This window comes from Canis lupus, chromosome 3, assembly GCF_011100685.1.
Source record: "Canis lupus familiaris isolate Mischka breed German Shepherd chromosome 3, alternate assembly UU_Cfam_GSD_1.0, whole genome shotgun sequence".
NCBI classification, from domain to species: Eukaryota; Metazoa; Chordata; class Mammalia; order Carnivora; family Canidae; genus Canis; species Canis lupus.
The window spans coordinates 24,257,508-24,279,266 of NC_049224.1; the positions used below are offsets into that span (position 1 = coordinate 24,257,508).

A 21,759-nucleotide genomic window follows, 5' to 3' on the forward strand; every position below is an offset into this window, starting at 1 on the left:
CATGACATAAAACTCAACTAGTTGATGTAGAGGAAAACCAGATCAAGGTATACAATTTTCTACATATTCTACAACAGACTTGCACTTTATTAAGAGGTAATTATTTTATATCAGTGTGAAATTCCTTAATGTTATATATCACATGACAAAAGTTACTCTTAGAGCTCCAGTTAGATGACCCTTCTCTGTCTCTGTAAAAAACAAAAGTGCCGAAAAAGACAACCATTTCAAGTAAGTTGGACTTAGTAACTTTTCAGTTATTGTTTTCTCTTTCTTTTTTCCCCCAAATGGGTTCAAACAAGTTGGCTGCCAAAAGCATAAAATGATTCAAAATATCTTGGCCAGGGCACCTGGGTGGCTCAGTCGGTTAAGCATCTGCCTTGGGCTCAGATCAAGATCTCCCTACTCAGCAGGGAGACTGCTTGTCCCTCTCCCTTTGCACCCCCTACCCTGCTCATGCTCAAATAAGTAAATACAATATTTAACACACACACACACACACACACACACACACACATCCTGGCCAAAATCCAACAGCTAAGCATGCATGCTTCTCTCATATGAAAATTGTCTCTCCAAACCAGAGAATTCATGTTGAACCAATCCTAATACTGAGAGGAAAAACTCAGAATAGATCCAAAAGTCTATGAAACTTTATATATGCTTAGTTTATTTTCTTCCAAATAATCTGTATTTCATTGTCAAAAATTTGTTTCTGTCTCACATTAATATAAAAGCGAAGAATTAATCCGCAGGTCTTCTGGAGCACACAGGACTTCCCTGCCTGCCAAAATCCTTCACTCTCAGAGAGTGACCTCAATTCCACAGACCTACGAGGGACTCGACTAATTTTTCTCAAGCAGCATGGCTGAAGAGCTATTCTCTTCTCTCAGCTCTTTGCAAATCTCCAACTTCATTCCATAAACACACCGAGGAGGGTAAAGTGTGTGAGCATTTGGGGTGGGCAGGGGGTGGAGGTGGGGGTTTCTGTTTTTGAAGGTTATTAGCAATCTACTAAAGTTAGACAAGGTTTAAGTCCTTTCAAGTTAAATCTCGGATTATGTAGTGTCTAGGAGTCCCAAGTATCATTCAGAGATACCGGACGATCTTTTATCTTTAAAATACACACCACACGGCCATGATCAATGGCCCTAAAATCTCAGCAGATAACTATAGTGTCACAAGCATGAGCAAAACAGTCATGATAAAAATGTAATGTGACTAACTGACCTTTTCCTTACGCAAAGATGGATAACTGTCTTTTTTCTGAAGTTAAAAAAATCATTTCAGAAACATAGAAGGTCTAGAAATAAACCAGTTGCTTTGCTTTAAAAAAGGAGTTTCTTGAGTTCAGCTTTGAGCATGGCTCTCAGTGAGAGAAATGAAACAAGATATCCAGTATTAATCAGTTGCTGCTGTGACAGTCCCATCCCAGCTGGTCCTTTACTGAATACACATACAAGCAAATCCATTTATGAAGAAAAATGCAAACAGCTAGGTGGTGAAAAGGAAAGACTGGAGCAAGGAAGGTCCTTGAAGCACACAATGACTTAGTCTTATCCCTCCATGCAACATTCCAAATAGTATGTCTTCCTGTATCAAGTTTAAAAAAAAAAAAAAAGTCTTTACAAGAGAATGTCACTTCAAAAATCAAAACTTTGCAGGTACAAGGTCATGTTTCAACCTCTAGTGGAGAAAGAAACTCCAGAACATTAAGCTCTTGTTTTTGATTCCCTTTTATCAGCATCTTAAAATGAAGAAGACTCCAAAGCAACTGGTCCTATCAAAACTTAATTGACAATTAATCCTTCTCCATAATATTTGACCCATTTCCAAGTCTTTTCATTGAGTTTTTACAATTTCTTAACTTGTTCAAATAACTACAAAGAATAATCAATGGCACTAACTACTTCCCTAAAAAGTTAAGATACTCTTTAGAATCTCTTGATTTCCCTTCCTCTCCACTGAAGAGAAAACAGAATTTTCACAGACACTAGACGAAACTGAAGTTCATCTTTTTGAGATATAAGATTGACCACTATCTCTCTCTCTCTCTCTCTCTCTCTCACACACACACACACACACACACACAAATATAATACTTCTTGGCCCTAGAGAAGAATTATCCAAGATCTTTAGAGATGCCCCTATTTCTACAGATAGGTTCTCACCATAAATACAACAAAGAAGATTCAAAATGGTTAAATAGAGAAATAAATAGCAATAGGACTCTTAAGATGCTAAAACTGAGCTGTCCGTTAGATTTGATAGCTCACTGAACAATTCTTACACACTAGCCGACCACTGAGTACAGTTTGAATTTGTGCCTGAGAAAAAATACATATTATTTCATATTGTGGATCTGCAGAGTCTCTCATGTGTAACTGAAACTGCAAATCTTGAGTCTGCAGCTGCCAAGGGCCTTACTCTATCATCTATTTATTTATGTATCAGCTACTTATCCACATATTTGGTTGTGATTTTTCAGCTTAGATGGAGTCACTTTTTATTCTTAAAACTCACTATAATGCAGATCACCTTAAATGGCCAATCAAGCCTCTATATTTTAAAACTCTTATGGATTTTGCCAAGGACACTGAAACAATTAAACACACACATTCCATTGATAAAAAACCATTCTTGACATTTGTCCAGTGAAGCTGTCCTATGACATAATGTATTATTGTAATTGTTGGGAAGACTTACTAAGTCCTCCAGCTATAATTCAGAATCTTTTTCCATGAGCAGGCCAGTCACTGCTTTCTAACTGCTCCCCCTCCCCACAAACACTGCAAATTTAATTCACTGTGAAAAGGTTTCATAAGAAAGCTAAACAAGTTCTCTAGGTTCACCGATCAGTGGAACTGGCCAAGGAAAACTTTCCACTGTGTCCTATGACTGTGTATGAAGTGAAGATATGGGAAGGACTGGATCTACTATTTGCCTTGGTTGCTAGGACTTAGCACGTGACTCCATGTGTTAGCTTCACACTGCATTTGAAAAATCATCTAATTTCACATTCAGCTTTCCGGCTCACAATATAATGCAAACCATACTAGAATCTTTAAGCTCAAAACTGCAGGAACTTACTTCATGGGGAATACTACTCTTCCTAGATCTAAGCAGAGCTCTGCAGAGCCGAAGTCTTGAAACACAAAACACAATATGGCCACTAGGTGACACTCTCCACCCACGATTATATTAGGAATGGCCACCTAAGTCACTTAGCAGAATTTACACCACCTCCCAAATCATGACTATTCGCTTCATGTGGCTGGATTAAAGGGTTATCTGTGATATGTCCTCTGAGTTTGTGAGGGAAAGTATGAAGAGAATACTTTGCTGGATGGACCTTCTGCTAAACCGTATTTACCAGTCTGGTTGCCTTCTCTTTTATGACAGGTCACGGCAGCTATAATCTGAATTTTTCTATCTGACTGGGAAGTTCATCCACAATAGTTTTTCTCCATTTTGTCTTTTGAAATGATCAGATTATTTATATTTACATCAATGGTGACATCATATCAAAAGCAAAGCCATATGTGTAATATCTACCCCAAATCCTCGCAACAGGGCAGGTGGTAAGCAAACACCCATGCATGCAAATCAGTGTCTACAGTGTGATTCACATGTAGGTTTGTTGTTGTTTTTAAGTAAAAACCCAGTCTAGACTAGCCATAAAAAGTGGCACCTGTACTAAAAGCTGATTTCTGTGTATACAAACCCCTCTCGTCTCCTGGAACGGTCAGTGTCGCCCCTGGACTCTCACAGCTACAAGTCATACCCAAGGCAGTGGACACCAAGGGGAAACAGATAACCAGCCACCAAGTAAAAAAGCAACCTCTACAAATAGAAAACACTTTTCTGAGAGGACTGCCTCCCCATTTGAAACATATGCTGATAAGAAAACTACCTTTTCACCAAATAAAGAGCTCCGAATAATCACTCTGGGTTACCCACAGCCTTTCAGAACATAGGTCAAACGGTTATCTGCAAGGAAGTTAGGAGGACTACTTATTAAAGAAATCAAAACATTTGGTGACTTTAAAATGCCTCCCCCCCCCCACCCCCAGATGGTTGTGGTACACAATAGGCATTTGTTTCCAGTCCGTGGGGGGCATATTGAACTCTGTTTTACTTAACTCCTAGGGGCAAAAGACCTGCCTTCCAGGAGAGATAGACAGACGTCTTCTGATCCTTGTGCTTGCTTACGGTTAGCCTGGTCTGGGTCCTTCTTTATTTGTGTTTTAGGGGAGTTTATGGTCTTGCTGTTGTCTTTTAGTCAAAGACCACAAGGTAAAAATTTAAAGAACAGCTTTGTTTTAACGGAGAAAGGGACATTTGTTTTGGTGGCACTGCCCTGGGCTGGCAGGCTGGAGCTGGACCTACAAACACGAATATGAAGGCCAGAAAAGCTAACTTGGGGTCTCCTGATGGTTGTAAAAGTGGCAATATGCCCGTTATTTTCCTAGCTGGCAAATCTCTGTGTGGGACAGACAATCTGGCAGCTCTGGAGTCCAGCACTAGTCTCGTGTAATAGTGTGAGCTCACTGCCCTACAGGGCTGCAATTCTAAATTTTCCAAAGGATGTGAGTTCCCCCCACTGTGAGAGCCCTTGGAGTGGGAGCCAGAGCCCTGCAGAGCCCTGTGCACTGCCCCCCTCAGATGGTGCCCGTGGCTCCTTCAGCCCAAGCTCCTCTGCACAGGTCTTCGGTCAGGAAGTGCTAACCATCCCAGGCAGTGGGAGACTGCCAAGACCCATTCCACGTTTCTGTTAGCCTTTTCCACGAATTGCCTTAGAGTAACTAGCGATCACATTTAACCATATCTGTACGGGATTTGGGAGTTGCGTAGAGCACTGCTAGAAAAGCATCAGTGAGAAGGAACTACTGCACTGATCTTTTTTTTTTTTTTTTTTAAGGATAATCCTGTCAATTATGGAGTGATTTTGCAGCCATGGGTAAATGTCCGTCCCTCCAGCTGTGTGATGCACCCCGGGCTCACCACATTCAAGTCAAGGCAAGGCCGGGGTGCAGGCTTCGCGTCCCAGAACTACTCTAGGACCTGCTCTAATTCACACGTAGGACCCCAACAACCAGTCCTTGGTGTCAAATCAGACTGAACTGCAACACGAGTAAAGATGCTTATTGGGAGCTCAGTGGTCTTTTGCAGAACAGAAACTGCGAACCCTTCCACTCGTGGGTAATGTGCTGAAGGAGGAGGAAAGAGCATATGTTTTCCTTGGCTTGTAGGTTCATATAGTGAAGCTGTGAGGTTCGACATAATTAAATTACTGCTGATATGCAGTGTGACTTGTTCACAGACAAGTGGCATTTGACTGGGAGCTCGGGCTGCACCACAGCTGACACACACCCGTCTGCAAATCCTTGGCAGAAAGTCTTCTGATGTTTTCAGGCAGAAAAAAGTAAAACTTGGAAGTTTTTGGTTGGGGGGGGGGGTTTCATTTTGCATTGTTCTCTGCCAAATCATGGGCAATCCTTTCAAATGACCAGAAACCTACAGACAAGCTTGGAAAACACTGGGAATTAATTCTTTCTCTTGATTCTCTTTTCCGTGTCCAAGCCATCTGGGAGAGGGAGGAGGATAGGGACCTCCGTGTTTATAAAAGGGAAATAATGATGCATTCCTGCAGGAAAAAAATAATGGTTTATGGCCTGCAACTTGTTACTCATTTTCTCTGCCCCTTTCAAGTGTCTCTTCCTGAGTTAAGGGCTATTCCTTTATGGTTCCTACCTCTTTTTCAAAGCTGGGTTTTCTCATGTTACTTTGCGTGACAGCCTGACATGTTTATTTATGAAAAAAGTAAAGGGGCCTCTGTATTTGAAGTCGATCCACAAACCTGGCTATTCTCATGCATTGACTGGAACCAGGAGGGTAACCTGGTATGGTGGCCCAAGTTCTAGGTGTGCCAGGCTTGCCAGGGCTGAACCAGACTTATCAAAATGACAATTAAAAAAAAAAAACGCAAAATTCAGTTATCTTCCAGAAATATTTTTCAAGTAGGATTTTTTTAAGCGTGGAAGGCTACCAATTAGCCTTCTGTAACCTCTTTCACAACAGTCAAGGGGTAAGATAAGTTGGTCAGAGCTAGAAAATAAGATATTTCTGGTTCTGTGTATTAGTAACTTGCTTGAGAACTTCCTGGTTAGATTCAGAGAAGTGCAGAGGGAAGAAGTCTTCCTGTCTTCCCCAGCAGATGCTGACAGTCAAGGAGGCCATGACTACCTCCCAGGAAGCTGACAAGCCACAGCCTCTCAGGGAGCAGCAAGGTGCCCACTGTAGGGATGACTGAAGGAAAATGTGAAAGACACGTAGAAAATGTTTTTTTTTTAAATGCCTATGAGTAACGTCAAGGACCCTTCCCCCCCTCCCCCAAACAAATCAAACTCTCTAAAAGTTCCTCAACATTTTAAAAGGGAACTGGGTTGTCAGTTCCGTTCAATCCTCAACCTCTGGCCAACACTATCTAAGGTGACATTTTTCTTTGAAGTGGATGCTTCTGATCCGCTGAAGCATCCAGTCCCCAGTGGTGAGGAGTAAGCTTTGATGGTGCTACACAAACTCACTAAAGAGAAGAGAGAAAGGTCCAAATTCTCCCCTTGGGAGAGTTTATTTCTGAGGGTCAGAGAGAGGAGGGAGCAAGACCGTAACAGGTTCAGTCTCTGAGGTCCACAGGTTGATTTTAAACCACCTGGCTGGGGAGATACGTTATACAAAGTAGTGTCACGAAGGCACCTAACAGTTTCCAATCCCTAATTGTGCTATCCATGGACACTCTATGGTCTGTAGTTGAAAAGAAAGTTGTGAAAATGACTTTGCTCAGACAGGAAGCCCATAGATAGGGCCGTAAAAATGATTCCAGAGTGTTCCCTCATGTCTGACTCCCTCTGTGCTTGAAAGACCAGACTCGGACAGAAGGTGAATAAATGAAGGTCTGTCCAGCCTTAGGCAACCAATTCACCCGTGGTCAACCGATCTATAAAAAAATAAAACGATCTGATAACATTCAGGAGTAAGATTTTCTTTTGCTTGTTTTACTACATTTTGGATTTGGATAATAAGGGTTTTTTTTTTTTTTAAGTCATTTTTCTTTGGAAAGTTTAATATGTGCCTATCTTGAAAAAAAAAATCTTCCTTCTAAGTTCTGAGTAATTGGTGGTTTCCTCAAGCTTCATGGAAAATCTGCCCTGATATAACTCAAACCTGCAGGGGAGGCAGAGGCTGAAAAGTTTGCTTTCCATTTTTTCTTCCCAGCGTTTATTGTAAATGTATTCTTGGGACAACCATGGACAACACTGTCATCATTTCCAGTAGGCACAACTGTTTTCCTCTGGGTTAATAACTTTTGTAACATGCATTATGTTCAGCTATATATATCTGTTTTGGGGGAACGTTTTTGTTTCTTTTCACCATTTTTGAAATCTCACGTATTATGTTTTAAGTTTTTTGCACTGGTACAACATTAAATAAACTATTTAACTTAGGTGAACAAGCATTGTCACAAAGAGGTTCAGCCAAAAGACTTCATTTGGTCATTTCATGGTTCAAAAGATAACAGAGTAAGTTGTTGGAGCAATGTATTAAATGTTATTATTCAAAAACACTTATTAAGTACCTATTTTTGTCAACAACTCTGCTAGGTGCTGAAAAAACAGAGCTGAAAGGTAATCCCTGCCTCAGAAAGCTCAGTGTCAGGAAATCAGTCCCACAAGGGTCAGTGGTAGGATGGAAAAAGGACACCAGGGGCTTCTGGAACACAGTGGAGGAAGTCTAGTCACACCCAAAGGGGAAGGCTTCCTGGAAGAAGGAGACTCTTGGCGGGAAAAAGGCATTTCAACGTTAATTAAATATAGTCCGACAAGAGATGAGAACATTCTAAGCACTAGGGCAAGAGTATGCAAAGACCTTCAGGACTTAGATGTCATGGCTTACTTATCCCAGGAACTGTGAGTATTTTGAGATGATACAGCTTAGGAAGTGGCAGGTAGAGCTGGTGGGCTTGGCATGCCACGCTAATAATTAGAATTGTGCACTGCAGGCAAGGGGAAGGTGTTGCAGAATTTCAAGAAGAGAGTAACAAGAGTTCAGAGCAGGGGGAGAGGCAGGCCACAGGCCCTGGAAAACAGACCTGGGGGAAACACTTCAGACTAGTCATTCATTTAACAATTAGGTTAAAGAAAGAACTTAAAAGTCAGCTAAAAGTAGAGAAGCTAGATAAGAAATGTTTGTTTAAGTTTGCCAGCTTTAATGTGTATTTAACTTGGATGGTTTAACTTAGTGTCTTTGAAGACATTACTTGGGTGGCAAGTAAAGTAATTCATTATTGCAGTTATTTGTCAGAGTTTCTAATAAAGTACTTGGGACATTTCGCTCTTAAGAGATGAATAGTCCAGTTAAAGGATAACTCATTAGTAGAAAGCCCAGGGACAAACTGATGTGACTAGTTATTCGAAAACCAAGTGACAAAATAAAAACTGAAATGTGTCAGGAGAAAATAACCTTAATAGAAATCACAAGGTTAAGGCTAGACTCAATCTCTGCATGAGTACACTTTAGTGAAACTTATGGGTCAAGACCCCAAGTGATAATAAAAAAGATTTTGAAGATATAACAAAATCCAGAATTTGGCGCGTGATCGCTGCCGTATTATTGGGGCCAATAACGTGGAAGGAGTCGATCAGAATCTGAAGAGTAAGGGCAATTAGATAACTCAGCCTAATAACATCATTTGGTACAAGCATACAAATTGACTTAGTCTAGCTGTACAGCGTAATCATGTTAAATATGATATAATTATACCACAGGTTCACCGGAAGCATAGTTTCATTACGTCAAGAAAAGACATTATTGAGACTGAAAAACCTAACATAAACGTGTTTGTTTTTACTGACTCGTAAGGCTGAATAACAAAAGATAACATATGGTAAACAGCAGAGGTTCTTTTGGTTTTAATGCTGCTCTACCTCCCAAGAAGAATAAGCCCTAATAAATCTTCCAAAAAAAAAAAAATGGGAGCAAAGGGGAGAGAGGAGAAATCACTCTAAAACATAAACAAAGGCCTTCAAATTGCACACAGTCAAGGTAACACCATTTCCAAGTGTAAGCAGACACTGCCTTCCCCAACGCAGAGTTTACTATTGGGGATATTTTCAAAGGCAAGACACTTGGGGTAAACAGCGCAACAAGAAGAACTATTTTATTCAAAGCCTGCAAACATATGGAACCTGTTAGGGGGCTGGTGGCTGCAGAAAGAACTACAAACGAGTTTAAGAGACACCTAGGCTGTCTCAGAAAGGAAGGGAAAGAGGCGAGGGTGGTTACAAAAGCAGAGTGGGCCAGAGATCAGTCAAATGGGAGGGAGACAGGCTGTGGGGCAGATGGTCTTTTCTGTTCCAAAATGTTCAAAGTTAGGGACACTCCTTAGCACACTTTTATTTTACACAAAGAGGGAATTAAGAAGAAACCAAAGGTCTGTCAGATTGCTTTCTGGATTTGCTCGTGTCATTTCTTTGATACACTTTGCTTGTTTATATAATTCATCTGCCGCCTTCTTCCAACTGAAGCCCTCACTGGATGCTCTCTTCATAACCCTCAGGTTTTAATGTAAAAATGTAAACTAGAGTAAGGCACTTGTTTGCCTTGTACTGTTATCTACATGACATATGTCATCTTCCTCTGAAAATTTCCTGGGAAGATCAAGATTCATTTTTTGCAATGCTCATTTATTGACCAACTTTAGGACCAGTGTAGACCATGGAAATGACAATTAAGTAATTTTTTTTACAGTATTTTTCACAGCCCATTAAAAGTTAATGGACACAAACAAAAAAATAGTTGCGCTGGCTTGCTTTGGCATAGTGGAATAATGACATCTGATGAGTGAAGCTCACCTGAATGGCAACCTGGCAGGAAAGAAAAGCTCCCTAAGATATTTTTACAGGCCTCACACAGCTGCCAGCTATAAGCCGATATTCAGTGTCGTTAACCAAGCTCATAGGTGGTACAGGGCCTTGTCCTAGACACCATAAGAAATATAAAGCAAGCAAGAGAACCACTTCTTTGAAAAGCTGAACTCCAAATGACCAGAATAAATATCTAGAAACACAAAAGGCTCTATGAACAAAAACAGATCAATTCTATATAATCAACAACAGATTGGAAGTTGGGGACTTGACCCAATCAGGTTGGTGTGTATGTAAAGAATGACACTTAATATACAGCACACCTGGCCAAATACAGCTATTCTAGGTTCAGGGCAGGAACATACAGGTACATTTTGAGATAAGTTGTGGTCAAGGTCTGCAAGGCACAAGTAAGTACCAACCGAACCCCACCTGAGTTCCTGGCATTCTAGCTTCTGTAATACAGTGGGGACCTCACAGGACCTGCACTTCTCAGTGGGTTATGTGTAAGGGAAAGTGTGTGGGAGGAGGATTAAGAGTGGGTCTTCAGACCCAATTTATCCCATAGAGACAAAGTTTTAATTCAACAAAAGAAAACTCGATGAATGCCTCTACTATGTACAACACATTAACAAAATTATAAAAACAGTTTTAACAGAAAAAAATCCTTTAATTTTTATGTTCAAATATAAATTAAATGAATACAATCAAAATAGTTCATCTTCCACTGAAATTCATCTAGAAGGACTCATGCCCTTACCAGTCACTATGATCTAACTGACCAAAATAATCTGCCCTGAAATCATTATTTATTTTTTATTACAGATGCAACAACTGCAGATACACCATCCAGTTAGGACAATTAGGAAACCATGAGTATTGATCCAGAGGCTGTGGCTCATGTATCTTACTGGGAATATATTTTATGGACCATCTACCTTCGCTATTCTTTCTGCATCTTGCCAAAGGACCTACTTATGAAACTGAATGACAAATAGTGCTGATTAAACATAAGGAGTGATGACAGAGAGAGAGCAGGCCAGGCTTTATTTTAGGGTTGCTCAAGGCAAAATGTAATAAGGGAAATCTTTTCAAGTCAAGGAGGTGCCAGCCAGAATAAAGCATGGCTTTGGAGACTGGCTTCACCACCTAATAGTATTGTGACTCCAGGCAAAAATCTCAACCCAACTGACCTTCCCTTTCTTTACCTGTGAAACACTTCATATTCCCTTGAAGGTCGTCATGGGGAATAAACAAATGAAAGTGCTGAGTACAGCAACTGACACAAAGATGAACCAAAGAGTATGTCCATAAAGACACGGAATAGCTTTTTAAGCACAGAGTGGAACTTCCAAAAGCTGAGTCCTTTGGCCTCTGTTCTAGGATGAACTTAACATTGTGCCAAACTCATTAAATCCAGATGAGTGGCAAGTAATAAATGAAATTTAGGCACCTAAATAACTCAGACACAAAAAGAGCTTAAACACTATTTTCAATTTTTCCTGTTATTTATCTAATTTAGAATTAAACTTAACTTACTGTCCAGCCCAGGGGATCCCAACTTGTCTGCGTTTTAGAATCACCTGGAGAACACATGGAAAATATAGCCAGCTGCCAAAGGTTTTGCTTTAATGAGTTTGAGTTGATGGCTAGGCACCAGTTGTTAAATCATGTTCCCCAGGTGATTCTAATGAACAGCCAGTGCCTAGAACCACTAGTATAGCTAACCACACTTGGACTATTTCTAAAAAATTACACTCATATGTATTCAGAGCAGTGACTCAGAACAGGTTTAGCTGTCCGAAGAATCTTATTTCAGCCTACTCAAATTTGTGGCCAGTATTACCAATGCACTCCTTTCTTTAAGAAAGAGAAAAAGCTAAAAAACAAAACAAAAAACAAAAACCCTACATATTTAGTCAGAAGAGTTTGAATGGAAGAAAATCCACAGATCAAAATTCAGCAATCTTTTTTAAGATTGAAAAAATGAGCCCTTTGGTTTGGATAAAAATGAGCCATGCCACATAGATTTCCCATGCAATTATGTAAGAGGGAAAAGTATTTTTTTAAGGCCTTTTCTTTTGCATTTATTCTCTCCCCCCACCTTTTTTTTTTAAGCTATAAAAAGCAAAGACAACCATCTGAAAGACAAACCTGAGGCATTTCTCCTGATTACATGGTTTTCCAGTTCAATGGAATGTGATACAGTCCTCTTTCAAAGAGAGTCACCGTGATTGGAGCACTGGTAGTGGATCAGTTCGCATGGACCCTATTCTAACACTCATTTACCTTTCCGAGTGACCCTGAGCAAGTCGTTTAACTGGCCTCCAGGCAAAGCAAATACATCCTCTGTAACATGCAATCAGTACACCCTACCAGGTTCCGGGAACCGTATCATTTTTCATGAGCCACTTACCAGTGTGCTGCCATCGGTCCAACGGAAGTCATGTTCAAACATCTTGTCATTGAGGCCTATCCACTGATAATCATGCCCCACACCTAGGAGAAGGGAAATAACAGATATTTTTACTACCTTTCCCATATATGGATGAAATGTAGCAAAGAAAATTATTTTCAGAGTGAATCATGCATCCTCTTTTCTGGCTGGATTTTTGTTTAGTTGCTCATAAAATCTCTCATAGTCTAACTATCTTTTGTTCTTCTGCCCAATGTGCTTTAAACTAAAAAACTAATTCACAAAGACTGAGAAACAGTAAAATATCAGACATAAGAAAACAATTTCTCTTGCAGTTTACTATAATTAATATTTTTCCATCCTTACTCATGATAAAAACTTTCCTATATTATTATTATTAAGCTATGCCATTGGCAAAAATTCAGTGACCCAATAAAATGTCACAGATCATTTCCATGCTAGTCTGGCTTTGGAAACCACATGTTTCTTCTCAAGGCACTTTAAACAGTGAACACCTAGACGAGACAGTTCTACCAAATTATCTTCAAAAATAATTACTTTCATCATGAGATGAGTTGCTGGCAAGAATATCATGCAAAAAGTCACAATGAGCCTCCATACAGATTGCAAATTAACACTCAGACTTCTAAAAGATGGCAGGCACTATGGGAACATATTTAATAGAGCATCAAACAATACTTGATAAGCAAAAAACTTGTAGATAACCACTACATAAAAGCTAGCCACCCTCCTCTTTGCTCTAGTTGAAGGAGTTCTTCAACAGCTCTGGTAGTAAGTTTCACTGGCTTCCAGTCTCCATTTTTTTCATGTTCTTAATAGAAAGCCCACTTTCTATGGCCTAAAACCATTAGCAGCTTGGATGAGAACCAGTTTTGTGCAGAGGGTAGGATTAGGGTGCTGCCAACAATTACAATTTTAATTAGTCGGATAAAAATAACTGAAATAAAAATAAGTAATAATGAAAATACAAATAATGAAAGCAATTTTCTCTTTAAGGCCAGACAACATATGCACATCTTGGAACTAGAACTACAAAGGCAGCCATGAGAAGAATGAGATGGAAGGAACCACAAGAAGGGGCCATTTCCAGAAGACAGAGAATGACCAAGTGGCAGGGTCACGGGACTCAAGCTATCACATGCCGTCTCACCCAGGACTGCTGGCAGACCAGGAAACGCCTTCCTCTGTTACAGCTGAGTGTTTCTCAAAGTGGGGGGACTTCACGTGGGGGGGAGGGGTGACTTCATGTAGTTGAGAGATTTGAGAAATTGAACCACAATGGAGAAGGCTACATCTGTAGAATGGGATACGGAGAACACTAAGAAGATGGGGTGGCCCAGCGAAGCTTCAGGAAGCCTGCGTGTGTTTGGTACGTACGGTTCACAAACATCTGTTCCTCGTGAGACAGGATGCTTGTGAGATGCGCGCCCTGCAGACGGCATTCCCGTTCAGCTGCGTCCCACGTGCGCCGATGGGCGAAGTATTTGTAGCACTGGCCTTGGAATTTGTGCCAGCCGTAGTCACACGTCTCTGTGTCTGGAAGAGACAAGGCAGGGGCTCCTTAATCTCACCCACGTCACTCACTCTGGCCTCATGGATCTAAGCATGAGGAGGAAGGCCTAAGCTGGCATCAACGCAATGGCCCTGAAGTTGCGTATTAATGCAATTTGGTGGCGATGACAAAGGATGACAAAGACAGCTGACTCCTGCCGAGTGGGTGGCTCTACGTCTCTGGACCAAAAAGGCAAGGAGCTAACTGCAGTTTCCTTGATTAGAGCCAGTTTCAGCAGGAAAGCAAACGGGGAGAGGGGCCAGACCAAACTTCTCAGGCCCAGTGTCTACTGACTCCCCGGTGAAGGACCCAGGGCGAAGTCCTCACCAACACAACTTTTCTGAAGAGAATCATTCAAGTGATAAGATAAGAATTCCAGCTAATAGGATTATGAATGCTCTATTTGAATAAGGACTTCAAAGGCTCTCTGAGTAGTTCCTCTACTACTTCCCAGAGAGAGAGCTGGGTGGCCACAGGCTCTTGTCAAGATTTACAAAGAGAGCCAAAGAATCCTTCACCAGTAGTCAGCATCTGGGATGTCGCTGGGACTGCAGGCCTCCTTCCCCCAAAGGAGAGGAAGGAGAGGGGACTCCCCGTGCAAAGGCCACCAGTATGTGAAGTTTCTTAAGAATGAAACAACCTCAGTTCTTGAACGGCATGCCCCACGCTCTACTAGGCTGAGCACACACATGTCTGTGTTTATGTACGTACGTGTGTATTTTCTCTCCTGTAATGAGCACACTATAACCACTATCCTGGTGGGGGATGAGAGCATTTTTTAAATTCCTAAATTTTACACTGTCAGGAAGCTTCAGCTGTACTATCTAGATTCTAGGTTGCCTGCTTTTAAATATTTTCACAGGACTCTCTGTGTCTCTCATGAATGAATGAATGAATGAATAATGAATAAATAAATAAATAAATCTATCTTTTAAAAAAAAAAAAAGGGTGACACCTGGGTGGCTCAGCAGTTGGGTGCCTGCCTTCATCCCAGGGCCTGATCCTGGAGACCCGGGATCGAGTCCCACGTCAGGCTCCCTACGTGGAGCCTGCTTCTCCCTCTGCCTGTGTCTCTGCCCCTCTCTCTCTCTCTCTCTCTCTCTCATGAATAAACAAATTAAAAAATCTTTTAAAGTATATATATTTTCATAGGAAAGCAGCCTGGCTCATTGTCCCATACTCTTGCTAACAACCTTCCCACAGAGTCGTCCATGCACAGGTGGGGTCAACAGTATGTATTCAGTGATGATCAGTGGAAATGATTTCGACTATCACAAACACACCTCACAAAAGTACCGAGCTAGTTACATGCAAACACTGACAAAGCTGCAACGTTTATAGAATTTTAGGCACCCAGAAAACTTTCCAAACTACCTAAGAACCACCCTCCCTTCCCCTAATCTTACTGGTTGCCGAAGGACACAAAAACCTTCTAGATGAAATAAATGCTTGCTTCATACGTCAGACCTGGTGGCCAAACTGATAGCCACATCATCTCCTGACTCTCACACCATTCACTCCTTTTTCTATAATTGTGGGAAAGTATGTATTCGGAGAGATTTTCATGTTTTCCTAGCTCCAGGGATTTCAACCGTCGTCATACAACAGATGCAGCTTATCTCAGAGAGCAGGCTTTATTTCAGTTTAGTCTACTGGGCGTGTTGTTTAGTTACAGCCAGCTGACTAATTGGTTTAAAGACTGTGCACTGAAAGTTTTGACTTTTATTAAAGTGTTGGTGGAGACCACCAAATCCCATAGGAAAAGAACCAAGGCGCAGCTAGACGGTTTAGCATAAAAGTAGCATTCAGCCCCCAAGGATGAAGTGCAATCTGGCTACTTGGATGCAGTAATTATCCTTTTGCGATGTTCCTGTGGAAGAATTTAGAGGTGAGGTAGGAGGGGTGGCGAGAAGAGCAATCTTCATATATCAGGGAGTTAGTTTATAGGGGAGGAGAATTGGAAAGATTTTCAGAAAACTCTTACTGCCAAAGTCAGTCATGTGTTATTATGCTAGCATAGCTTGCCCTAACCATAGAGATTAATATTTATTTTAATACACAGCTTAAAATCCTAGAGGATCCCTAACATATTGAATAAGGCATTAGAAAAAAATTCTTCTATGCACTCATATCTTCTGTTAACCCAATAGTTTTAGTTCGGTCGTCTTTCTTTGTGTTTTATCATTAAAACAGATGATCGTTAAGTACTTTTCTCTTAAACCAAAAAACCCCAAATGATCATAAAATTTAGATGCACGGCCACACCACTGCTACAGTGTTTTTCTCAGTCAAAAAGGGTGTGTATTGCTATCAGAACACAGGTCCCAAATGGGACTGCTTGTTTGTTTATTCATCTGTGCTACTGAAACCATAGATTTATGTTACTAATGGTTATCAATACATGTGCAAATCCCACTTAACTGACTGTTTATTGAAAGAAAAAGCCAAATATGCACGTGAACTTACTTAACTTTTATTATTCATGAATTCACTAAATGCATAATAAAGGCCTAGATATCAAGCAGCATCTTCTAGGATGCTATTCTGATAGGAGTTATCAGAAGTCTGTTTTTCCAATCTCACCTAAAAATAATGTGACACACATTTCATTTATTAAAAGCAACACATTAGGATGATATTTTTGTAAAAGTCATCCGACATATGGAAATACTTATGCTTGAAGACTACTACAGTGCATAGGTTACATTACAAAGACCCAGATTTAGTTTTGTGTGTGTGCTGGCTGCCTGTGTGTGTTGGCTGTGGTGAGGGATGGTATGACGCCTCCTGTTCATCACTACAGAAGCCAAAACTATCACTTTTAAACAACTTTACTATAAAAAAAAAACAACTTTACTAAAAATGTATTCTCTTTATGTCATGCAGGTAATGTTTTCAATATCTAGGACATACAGCTGTCAAACCCTAAGAAACTGTCAACACTTAGGCACTTCTTGCTGGCAAACTGCATCACTGACTTCGGTTTGGGGCAACCTGTGTGTACAGAATTGTCCCCATACTGTTCTAAGATCCCCTTCTAGGTTTCATATCAGTTATCATTCTACCCAAATAGGTCCCTTACTCCAGAGCTGCTGGGAGTTGGGAAGTTACTAATGCAGAGAAGAAAAGGTCAGCTGAAGAAACAACACAGTCATCACTGAAATTTGGATAGAAAACTGTTTAGACAACAATGCTGCTGGTAATGAAAAAAACATTTGTTCTTAGGCAACCTGAAAAGAGGGGAAAAAAATCTTTCAGGGTCCTGGCAATAAATCACAGAAGCACAGCTGCATCGGGTAAACAGCCTGGGATAGCTGTTTCTTAGCAAATAATGTGGATGAAAGCACACTTGCTTTAAGACAAAATAGAATGTACCTGAAAACTAAGTGATACCATGAATGAGAGGGGGAAAAAGGAAAACCGTTTTTTTGTTTTTTAAGATGTTATTTCTTTATTCATGAGAGACACAGAGAGAGAGGCAGAGACACAGGCAGAGGGAGAAGCAGGCTCCCTACAGGATTCCAGGACTCCAGGATCACACCCTGAGCCAAAGGCAGACACTCAACCACTGAGCCACCCAAGTGCCCAAAAGCAAAACCTTTTTAATTTACACATAAGTAAAATGCTTATCTGTGAGAGTTACTTAAAAAGTGTGTTATTAAGATATTTAGAAAAACGTGGGCTTTATAAGGCAGCCTAGGTTCATTTTTCCCACTCTCCAATTTACTAGCTGTGTGATCTTGAACATATCATTTTTCCTTTTGGAGCCTCAATTTCTGGCCCACTTACCACATAGAAATACTGTCAACTAAACGAAATGATGTACCTGGGAACATTTGGTAAACTATGAGGCATTCAACAAATAGCATCTCTTTTTATTCCCTGCCAAGAACGATGCTGAGTCACCAAGACTGGGGACGTTATCTAGTTTGCTCCAAGTTCCACCTCCAGTACCCAGGATAGCGCTCAGAAGACAGTAGTAGGTGCTCAGTAAACATTTGTTGAATGAATGATTTTTTGAACTGCTCCTTAGACTTGGAACTTGGAAGCCAGAATCACTTAAGCACACGTGACATTTCAAGTATCTCACCCTTTCGTTTTCTTCAACAAATGGCCTCTTTCTTACTGTTTTCCTTAAGAAGAAGATCTTGCCCGGCCAATTTTCATATTTACCTTTTAAATTCTAAACAGACTCATTCTACGCAAGAGAGAGAAAGAAAAACCTACAAATGGAGCCATCACTCACCCTCTTTGATTGGCAATTCAATACATGCTGCTTTAGATTTTGTTCTAATTGTGGTGATGTCTGGATTAACATTGTAAAGCAGAATGCGCAGCCAGAACAATGTGTCTGAGTGTCTAATACGTTTTCATTCTGTCTGGTGGAACGGGAGTTTGGCACTGGGCGCTTTTGTCAAAGCCAAACCACCGCATGACTTTAAGTAAAGGAAATCGACATTTCAAAGCTGAGTATGCTGAATGTGCAATCTGTTTCTGATTGATGACTAGGAAATGTTACCATTAACCACCTAAAATACACTCTCAGGTTGGCCATAAAATACAAATTACAGGGATCATGAGATTCAAGCAGTCATGAACACAGGCCTTTGTTTCATTCAGAAAAAGTAGATGCTTGTGTCATAGGAAAATTGCCTGTTGACCAGATGTACCATACCTTTTACATGACATTTGCTAAGCCAAAGCTAATGTGTTCTAACAACTATAGCAGTGCACTTTCTAGAGATGACTGACTATGAGAAATGGGCCCATTGACTCTCAAATGCTTGGGAGGAGAAAATAAAGGCAACTAGCATTGAACTTGATACTCCTTGTATCAAGGTGTACACTACACCTTGCATACTACAAGCCACCCAGGTGGATTAAGGTCAATGCCTAGTTTGTCTTCAGGAAGAATACTTACAACACGTTCCTTTTGTTGGCTAGATGTCCTTAAATTCTGCTCAGCGTGCCTGTGTGCAATTCTGTTTTATCAGCAGAACAGTAGTGATTAAGGCAATGCTATCTCTCAGGGGGCAGGGGCTATGGACACATAAGGAAACCGAACACACTTAGGTAACCTGTGAATATCCCCTGTAGGAACAAACATGCAGTATGGCCAGCTTGGCTAAAGCCATCCAAATAATGATGACGAAAAGCTGTCTAAAATAACATTTGAAATGAAATCCGTACTGTTCATCCTACAGATGTTGCAACAGCTCTTACCTTGTTCACAAAGTGCACCAACGTAGCTCGGAAGGCAGAGGCACCTGAACGTATTAAAACCATCCACACACGTGGCTCCATTGCGACAGGGGTTAGAGTGACATTCATCGAAATCTGAAATCAAATCAGAAAAGGCCATAAGAGTACTTTCAGAAAAGGTCAAAGGATCCTATTTAGTGTAAGGTTGCCAGATAAAGAACAGAACAACCAGTTATATATGAATTTCAGATTTTAAAAAATATTAATTTTTCACTACAACTATATCCCATGGTACATATAGGGTTAATTACACTAAAAAATAATTCTTTTTTAAAATCTGAAATTCAAACTTAACTGACCTTCCTTGCACTGGATTTCCTAAATCTGGTTGCCCTAAGAAAATTCCAGAATTATTCAGAGGAGGGTCAATGTCTCCATTGCTTTTAGATGGTCACATGAGTTCTAACATGGACATGGACAAAGAATTCCCTGGTCTTCCCACCCTCAATAGATCCCGGCTCATGTTCTGATTACCTCACCTGTGCAATACTGAAAATATGTCACTGGCCTGACTGCCTCTGGGCCTTTCCCTTTCCAGTACATCCCTTCATTCTGCTGATTGCCATCTCCGTCAAACATGGTCATGACAATTTACTCTTTGGCTTCCAAACCTTCAATAGATCCCAACTGCCCAGGACAGAGATCTTCCAAGTGTAGTCCCTGGACCAGCAGCAGCGGCATCACCTGAGAATGTCAGAGATGCATGTTCCCAGGCCCACCCCAGACCTACAGAATGAGGCCCCGTGGGGGATGGGAATAACAACTGGTCCTGTAGAAGTCTTGCACATGACTTTGATACACCCTAAAGTCTCAAAATCACTCTACTAGAGGAGGAGGTAAACTTGTCAGTATACTGGATTCAGAACCTTCTCAGACCTATGCAGATCGAGGCTGCTTTCAAGGATTTTCTCCCAATATGCTTCTCTCCCCCAAACCCATTGATAGGCATACCTGAATACTTGCAGTCGCCCAAATGCGTTCTGCGATTTGTGGTGTCTGTGCTTTTGTTTGCTGTGCCTGAGTCTCCAACCACCAGCTATCAAAGTCCTCCCAACTTCAAGATCTATAGTAAATGCCACCTTTTGACCCAGACCTCCATGATCTCTGATGAAATTGATGCTCTATTCTCATAGCATTTTACAATTCCACTAAAAATTTAATTTATGCTCATAATTTAGAAGAAAGTTAAAATATATAAATATATATAGTAAAATACATTTCCAAGAGGTATATAATGTATTGCTACCTAAAGAAATGACCTAGGTAATGATGATATTATATAGTAGTGATACCAAACGCTTTTATGATGCCAGCCACTGTTCTAACCGCTTCACATATATTAACTCATTAAATTATTTTAAATGGGTTCGAATGTAAAACAGAATGGGGGCCAAAGAGATGCTTTTATACATATATATGTAAATATGATTCTTAAGATGTAATTATTCCTCAAATGCTATCTATTGCGCTCTCTCTCTCCCTACTAATTAGCACACAGAATTTACTAGCTATATTGACCTGGTCTTTTCTTTTTTTTTTAAAGATGAGCACTGTTTTAATATGAATGTTGAGGATTTTATCTCAGTATTTCTGTGCAATCTAAAGTGTTATCCATGGGCCTTCTTTCCTCAATCGTAGGAGAAAACCATTACGGTACCTCTAAAAGGACCACCTGGCCAATGTATTCCCATCCTCTGTTTTCTCAGAGGACAGGTCTATCTACATTTAGCCAAATCTAAACTGGGGTCTTTTTTTTTTTTTTCTTTCTTTCTTTCTTTCTTTCTTTCTTTCTTTCTTTCTTTCTTTCTTTCTTTTTCTTCTTTCTTTCTTTTTAGAAAAGGAAACCTAAATAAAAGTGAGAGTGAAGGGAACTGATTCAGTAAAAAAAAAAAAAAAAAGATATTTCCAAAAAAAAGAGGACAGGACAACAACCTCAAAACTTCTTAAGGAAGAGATGGGTTAGGCTGGCCTCTGGATCTTGCCCACCCCACCTCAGAGGAGCAAATGAGCTCACAACACAAAAACTGAACTCCCTCATTTTTAAAATACAACCTCTTAAAAAAATTTGTATTTAAATTGATTATTAATTTGTAGATGTTGGGAAATAGAGCAAAATATTTCCCTACTATTGATGCAACTTTACACTTGTAAAGCCTATCTACAAAAACTATAAAAAGACACAGTTTACCTCAGTAAGCTTCACTGAGTTTTGGGTATCTTAACAAAATTCAGTAAACACCTGTCCCCAGACTCTACTTAAATTACTTTATGATTTTAATGTCATTTAAGAAATAATTCATATACACATGGGTTTCTCTGAAATCCTTTGAGCATATGAGTTCTGCCCCAGTACATCTTCTGGAAAAGCATTGCACTCTTTCAGACAAGAACATCTTACCAAGCTCACACTGGTCGCCACTGAATCCTGGCACACAGGTACATACGTAGGAAGTTTCAGTAGGATAACAGGTGCCTCCATTAAGGCACGGGTTCGTTTTACAACGATCGGGTCCTACCATGTGCAGGAAAGTAAGAAAGGCAATTAGGCTCATATCCAGGTTTCAATGTTTTTTAGCATAAATTGC

The 21,759-nt window shown here is 40.3% G+C and overlaps 1 protein-coding gene across 1 annotated transcript in view; it reads right to left on the minus strand.

Moving 5' to 3' along the window:
- VCAN (versican) overlaps positions 1 to 21,759 on the minus strand; it is a 111,376-nt gene that overhangs the window by 14,040 nt on the left and 75,577 nt on the right. The window contains 4 exon segments of the mRNA XM_038532407.1: positions 12,340 to 12,422; positions 13,738 to 13,896; positions 19,136 to 19,249; positions 21,573 to 21,686. Of these exon segments, the coding sequence (XP_038388335.1) occupies positions 12,340 to 12,422; positions 13,738 to 13,896; positions 19,136 to 19,249; positions 21,573 to 21,686 (470 nt within the window).